General features: G+C 64.1%; 1 protein-coding gene across 1 annotated transcript; it reads right to left on the reverse strand.

The window, feature by feature from the left end:
- Nucleotides 1-3906: 3906 nt before the first annotated feature.
- Nucleotides 3907-6836, reverse strand: ARHGDIA (Rho GDP dissociation inhibitor (GDI) alpha). Its single transcript, XM_005883644.2, has 4 exons — nt 5874-6836; nt 5566-5642; nt 5421-5484; nt 3907-5251 (listed from the first exon to the last, which is right to left on the reverse strand). The coding sequence occupies exons 1-4, from the start codon at nt 6145-6147 to the stop codon at nt 5052-5054; spliced, it is 615 nt and encodes a 204-aa protein (XP_005883706.1). The 5' UTR covers nt 6148-6836; the 3' UTR covers nt 3907-5051.
- Between the last annotated feature and the right edge of the window lie 29 nt (nt 6837-6865).

Genomic DNA, 6865 nt, shown 5'->3' on the forward strand with positions numbered 1-6865 from the left:
CTGCGACGGCCCGAGTGTAGCGCACACCAGACCCGAGACTGATGCGGGAACGGGCGCACGCTATCCCCTTCGTACTGTTTATACGGACGTGCTGGGATGTTTGGGGCCAAACACAAACGTTTAAGTTGACTTTTATTGGTGCTGAACGTGGCTCCTAGGAAACCCAAAATAGCCCAAGACTGGGGGTAGCGGGATCGCCGCCCCACCCCCCACCCCCACTCCCTTCCCCTTCTCCCGGAAGCGTTCCCCTTTATTTGTAGTCACTTCCTTGTTTGTGAACCGCCGCCACCACTGGGTTTTAAGACTCATCATCAATTTAATAAGTTGGCAAGGAAAGGGGAAACACACCCACATTCAATGGACACGTCGACTAACCTCCTGATCTCAGAAATGGGGAAGCCAAGGGAGACTCGTGCTTCTCGCGAGTTTGCATTTGTTAATGCGTTGCCCCCCGCCTCCCCTGCCCCCGCCGGCATGTTTTCTCATCTAGTGGGACTCCCTCCCCTAGGAGAGCAGTTCCTGAAGGTCAGCGCCGGTCCTCTCCGCACCTCCCCCGCTTCCAGTGGAGCAAGGGTCAGGCGAGGTGGTTGTGCCGCTGGGATCCCGTCCGCTTCACAGGGTGACTTACAGGAGCTGGAACTTCCTGCAGAGAGCACGTGCCTCCCTGGCGCCGTCCCCACCCCAGTCCAGTGCTCTCTGCTCTCTGGGCCCAGGTGGGGACCGCGCCCTAACTCCCAGGTTTCCTGTGATTGCTGTGACCCGGTTTTACAGACCGCATTTGGGGGCCTGAGACGAGGGACCTTTGTACCACATGTAGACTCAAGCCCCAGTATTTAAGCATCTAAATACTTGGCACGTTGGAGCTTAGATGCTTAAATACCGGGGCTTGAGTCCTTTCAGCCGATGGGGACAGAGTGAAGGCATTTGCGAAACCACCTTCTGTGAAGGCTGGCGTGAGGTAGTGTCGCCCAGAGCATCCCGCGAAGCATTTCCAGAGGAGACATTGGGACCACGGGGGAGCAGACCAGAGGAGGATCAGGCCACTGGCTACGGTCGAACCCAGAGTCGAGTCTGAGCCTCCATGGCTGGAGCTGAGGAGCCCACCTTGGTGCGGGAGGTGGCAGGGCCACTGCTCTGTAGCCCAGGTGGCCACAGCCAAGTCCCGGTCCTGGGGGAACAGCCTGGCTCGGGCTCTGGCGTGGATGGGTCATGGTGGTTTTGTGTTTGCTTGCTTAATGTATTTGTACTTATTTCAGAGATGAAGGGAGAGGGAGAAATAGAAACATCAACCTCAACGGTGAGAGAGAATCACTGATGGGCTGCCTCCTGCACGCCCCACACTGGGGATCGAGCCCACACCCCGGCCTGTGCCCTGACTGGGAATCGAACCGTGACCTTCTGGTTCATAGGTGGACGCTCAACCACTGAGCCACGCCAGCCAGGCTGGGTCAGGGTGTTTTGACGCCTTCTCCTCAAGGCATGTCTACCTATCTCTAATTGCCCACTACTGACCGGGTGGGAGCAGCGAAGTGGGGGGAGGCCTGTGGTCCCCTGTCTCGGGTCGGTCAGGAGCTGGGTGAAGGAGCTGCGAGGCTGCCTCCAGCCCCCACACAGCCAGGTTCACTGAACGCCTCTGCCGGCCTCGCCCTAGGGGAGGGCTGGTGTCCCCCTTGTGCCCTGGCCTGGAGCTGGAGGTGCCCTTGGAGGTCACGGCCGCCTGCCCTGTGGCTGTGGCATCTCTCGACCGGCACAGCTGCTCGGAACATCCTCCAGAGGGAGTGCCCCTCAAATATGGTTGGACTCTGGAGTGGTTCGATGTTGTGACAAAGGCTACTCTCCACAACAGTCTTCAGAATAACATCCCCCTTCCCACCTGCAGCCGGGCTGGGGGTGCCGATGGGTGAGGGGTGAACAGCAGGCTGGCGGACACTCAGGAGGGGCTCGCCCGGCGCGGAAGGACATCTCCTGGCCGCAGGGTCTCTGCTGAGCAGCAGAGGGGACGCAGGGCTGTGCCACGGCGAGCGGCACAGGTGGGAGCGGAGCCGGGAAGCAGGTGCCGTGGTCAGCGTGGCCTGGTGGACTGACGGCCGTGACGGCACGGTGGACAGTGCTGGGCCTGGAGGAGGTTCTTGTCACACTGACTGGCGACTAAGGGGTCACCTGCAGGGTCCTGCTCTGGTGACTGTGGTCACTGACCTGTGGGGCAGGAGGGCACCCCCTAGTGGAAGGAGGGTCCACCTGGGGTGGGCGAGGAGGCAGAGCTTGGAGGGTGGCCTGGGGATGCGGTGGACGGGGGAGGGGGACCAGAGGCTGGCTGGGACAGCGAGGCCAGGCCCAGGAGCACCAGGTTGGACAGGGGTTCAGGGTGCACCCAGAAAGATCAGGTTAGACTTGGGACCCGAGAGACACGTCATGCAGGTTCTGTAGGTGCCATTTCGTGTGACCCTTCGCCAGGGGAGGAGCCAGAACAAAGTCCTGGCTGCTGGCAGTGCGCCTGGACAACTTGGCACTCGGGGTCCGAGGTCACATGTGCAACCGGGAAAATCCAAGCACGAAAATAGGCCTCTGGGCCGGAGGAAGCCTCGCTAGGCCCGCGCCCACAAGCAGCTGCCGCCTGACGGGCCGCCTCTGGTGTCACCGCCGCCCCGCCCGCCTCTCCAGGGCAGCCTCCTGGTTCCCAGGTGCCTGCGTCTGACCTTCCAGGGAAAGGCCTGAGCTGTACCATCTCCCTGCCTCCCCCACCCAAGCCTGTCCCCCTGGGCTGGGGGCGGACACGGAGGGTCATTGCCCCCATGGACCTGAGAGCCGGGGGGCAGGCTGCTTCCTGGACTGCTCTGGTGCTGTGTCTGAGCGGGGCAATGCGGGCAGCGCCCTTTGGTCACCCAGCACCAGGCCCAGCCCCAGGATCCCACAGGGGTCCTGGTGGGGAGGGGAGGTGGCCAGCCCTCGGGAGCCGTCCTGGCAAGGACCTGTGGTCACTGACCTGTGGGGCAGGAGGGCATTTCCTGGCCACCCCAGCTGGCAGGGCTCCTGCCGATAAGCACTGGGGAGTGGCAGGCGGGGAGGGCACGGCCAGGAGACAGCAGCCCTGCCCCTGCCTGGGACACACAACCACTTAAAAAAATGTTCTTATTGACTTCAGAGAGGAAGATGGAAACATCAATGAGAATCATTGATCAGCTGCCTCCTGCACGCCCCCTACTGGGGATCGAGCCTGCAACCTGGGCCTGTGCCCTGACCTGGAATTGAACCGTGACCTCCTGGGTCATAGGTCCATGCTCAACCACTGAGCCACACCAGCCGGGCCATAACCACTTTAACAGGCTCAGAGAGGGCAGGTTTCAAAACCCAAGTCAGTCCAGTAAAAGGGGTCTGGCACTGACCCCATCTGGAGCTTAGGTCACCAACCTGCCCTTTCCCACCCCAGGGCTGGGCTGGGGGACAGTTACTGGTGGCCCTGAGGGCTCCCCTGGGACAGTCTCCACCCTCCCAATCCACCTCTGGGCCCCTGGCCCTGCCTTCCTGTCTACCCTGGCAGCCCGGCCTCAGGCCACCCACGGCCCCTGGGCCCAGCCACCCCTGGTTCCCGTATTGCCTCTGGGGAGCTGTCTCCCAGGAAGTTCCTTCCTCTTCTCTGGGGTTGGGGCATTTCCTGAGGCCAGGAGGGGGGCCAGGGGCTCAAGGACAGGCCAACTGAACCACAACCTGGCTGCCCCACCCAGAGCCTTGGTGCTTTTGGGAGTTTCCAGGTCTGAACCGCCCACAGGGCACCTCTGCCAGAAGGGTGAGGCAGGCTGTCAGCCCTTCAACCAGGGCAGGGCAGTGGCCACCACACCTGGCTCTTGGGGACCGCAGAGGAATGGCCCCGCCCTCCTTCCCGCCCAGAGCCAAGCAGCAGACACCAGGTTCCTTAGGGAGTTTGGGGAGTTTATTTCCCGGTCAGAAGAGAAGCAGGGACAGGCTCCTGCGCGTTCCAGCCGGGCCTGAAGCATGGGTAAGCCCTGGGATGGAGGGGGGGGGGGGGGGGGTGGGGAGGAGGGAGGCATAGGGGACAGAGCTCCGACTCTGCACGCTTGGTCCCACAGTGGTCCTGGCTGCGTCCGGGAGGCCTGGGGATGATGGCATGGAGCCTGGGGGCGGAGGCGGCAGGCCAGCGGGCCCAGAGGACGGCACGTACGGAGGCAATAAATACTGACAGGCCAGGCATGCCATCCAGGCGGCGGGCCCAGGTGGGACAAGGCAGGCTCGGCCGCTGGCTTTGTCCGAGGGCTCTATGGGGCCGTGGACTCTGGTCTGGTGCTGCCCACTGGGGCAGAAGGAAGAGGCTTGAGGACACCGGCCTCTCAGATGGTGCTGGAAGCGACTTCAGTTTTGGCAATTTGGCTTTCCCCAGGCCCCGGAGCTGCCCCTCAGCCCTGGCTGGGGCGGGGGTGGAAAGGAGAGGGGGGCTGGCCAGGCCCTGGCTGGGGGAGCAGCGGTGTGTCCACGCCTCCCGGCCACGGGGACTGCAGAAGGGGTGGCAGGACTGGGAGACCACATGCTCATGCAGACACAGGGTTAGAGGTTAGTGACGGCCCCACAGCACACGTTCCACATGTTAAGGCATCATGGTTAGACGGTTACAGACAGCAATGGATGGACTGACCAGGGAGGAGCGGGAGCTGGAAGGATGGCCGGCCCCAAGGCCCTGCATCGTGCACCCCATCCCACCCTCACCCCGGAGGGGAGACAGACAACCGAAAAGGCCCAGGGGACCTGAGCTCCCCACTCCCTTGGGAAAGCCATGGCCTCCGGTTGGGTGAGGACAGGTGGGGACCCTGGAGGGACCCGAGGGGAGGGGGCCTGAGCTGCGGCTCCCCACCCGCAGCACAGGCGGAAGCAGCGGGACACTAGACTATCCAGGAGGCGGGGCTGAGGCTGGGCAGGAGGCAGACGGGATGCTGGCAGCCTGGGCAGGGGCCCTGTCAGCACTTTGGTATGGGGTCGGGGTGGGGTGGGGTGGGGTGCGCACATCCCTCCGTCGTCCGCCCTGCCCGTCTCCCGGGCCAGGCTCAGTCCTTCCACTCCTTTTTGATGGTGAGGTTCCACTCCCAGGACAGGTGGTCAGTTTTGTCATCGTCTGTGAAGCGGGACTTGATGTTGTAGCTGCCGCGCGCCAGCATGCCCTTGGGCGCCTCCTCCATGGGCGTCAGGAACTCATACTCCTCGGCCCTGGGCCCATAGCTGCCCACCATGTAGTCAGTCTTGTCAACTGCAGTGCAGGGGAGCGCGGTCAGGGCAGAGCGGGCGAAGGCACACACGGCCTCTCCTCGCTCCCTCCACAGCCCAGACCCCCGGGGGCCACCTGTGCTCTGCCCCTCCCCACAGCCTAGCCATGGCGGCCGCCTCCCCTCTGGGGGCTGGCGCCCACCCTCACTCACTCTTGACGCCTTTCCGGTATGTGTGTTGGATGTACTTCATGCCAGACACGATCTCGCGGTTCACCTGCAGGGAGGGATCCAAGTGGGGCTCAGCCGGGCTCTCCAGCCCCAGCCTGGCCCCGTCCCTGCGGAGCCTCCGCCTTACCCGGAAAGAGATCTTTATCCGATATTCCACACCCTCCTTCAGCACAAAGGACTGCTTCTTGAAGCTCTCCAGGTCACCTGTTTGGGAGGACATTGCTCTAGGAGGCTCAGCTAGGGGCAGCCACTGCCCTCAGCCCCTCCCATCTGTGACTGCCCCGCCCACTCCCCCAGAGGGACCCAGGCCCCTCAAAGCCAAAGCCTTCAAAGACCACTTGGCCGCACTTCCTGTGTTCCCCACCAGAGGGCGCCAGGTCCCCAGAAAACATTGAAAGGAGGCAGCCTTGGCCAGGAGCCGGAGGTCCCACCCACCTGTCAGGTCCAGCTCCAAGGGGCCTGGGGCCGTGCTGCACACCAGGGTCAGGCGGGTCACCACGACGTTGGGAACGTTGGGGTCTGCGGACACGGCCACGCGGCCCAGCAGGGCCTCCTTGTACTTGCGCAGGCTCTCGTCGTCCTTGTCCAGCTCCTGGATCTCCTGGATGCTCTTCTGGGCCGGGGGCTTGTAGTTGACCGAGTGCTCGTCCTCCTCGTTCTCGGCCGCAATCTGCGCCAGCTGCTCCGCGGTGGGCTCCTGCTCGGCCATGCTCACCTCTAGCTGGATCTGGGGCACCTGTGGACGGGGCACTGCGGCAGCCTGCAGGCACCCACCACGTCCCCCTCCTGCCCCTCGGCAGGCCCCGTAGCCAACAAGGGTGGGCTCTGCAGGCCAGGCCCCCACCTGTGCCCGAGGGGAAGGGGCAACTTCTGGAGCAGGAGGGCAGCTGCAGCCAGAGCTTGTCAAAGGGCCCAACACAGGCTCCCGAGGCCCAGAGGGGACACTCTGAGGGGGCCCCACCCGAGGTGGGCCACCCAGGACTAAACGGGACCGGCCGCCTGCTCCCCGCCCGCCGGGACCAGCAGCAATAACTCCAGTTCCACGGCCAGGCCCCGGAGAGTCACCTCAAGTCCTGCTGCTCTTTCTAAGCTGCCCAGGCCCTCACCGCAAGGGACCCCTCCTGCTGGTTTGGGAGCTTCCCGGGACCAGGAATGCCCCTTGGGCCCCGTCCTAGCCCGGAGCAAGGCCGCTATGCAAGACGCAGGCAACAGGGCCAGGTGAGCCCCACAGGTTGGTCTCTAAGGGGCAGAGGAGCCCCAGGTGTCTGCCCCGGCTCTCCCGTGGGCGGGGTTGCGACCTGGAGCTGGGACCGCGCTGCAGCAGGAGCAGTGCGTGAGGCTGGGGCCCCTCCGCCCTTCCCATCACCCGTGGGCATCGGAAAGCCCTGAGCCCCGGGGCCCCGCCGGGTGCCAGGGAAGGTAACCGA

This window comes from Myotis brandtii, unplaced genomic scaffold (assembly GCF_000412655.1).
Source record: "Myotis brandtii unplaced genomic scaffold, ASM41265v1 scaffold797, whole genome shotgun sequence".
In the NCBI taxonomy this organism is placed as follows: Eukaryota; Metazoa; Chordata; class Mammalia; order Chiroptera; family Vespertilionidae; genus Myotis; species Myotis brandtii.

Coding starts and splice junctions, on each gene's coding strand:
- ARHGDIA (XM_005883644.2), bottom strand. CDS start 6,147: ATGGCCGAGCAGGAGCCCACCGCGGAGCAGCTGGCGCAGATTGCGGCC. Junction 5,643..5,873: donor CTTGGAGCTGGACCTGACAG/GTGGGTGGGACC, acceptor CCTCCCAAACAG/GTGACCTGGAGAGCTTCAAG. Junction 5,485..5,565: donor GGATAAAGATCTCTTTCCGG/GTAAGGCGGAGG, acceptor CCCTCCCTGCAG/GTGAACCGCGAGATCGTGTC.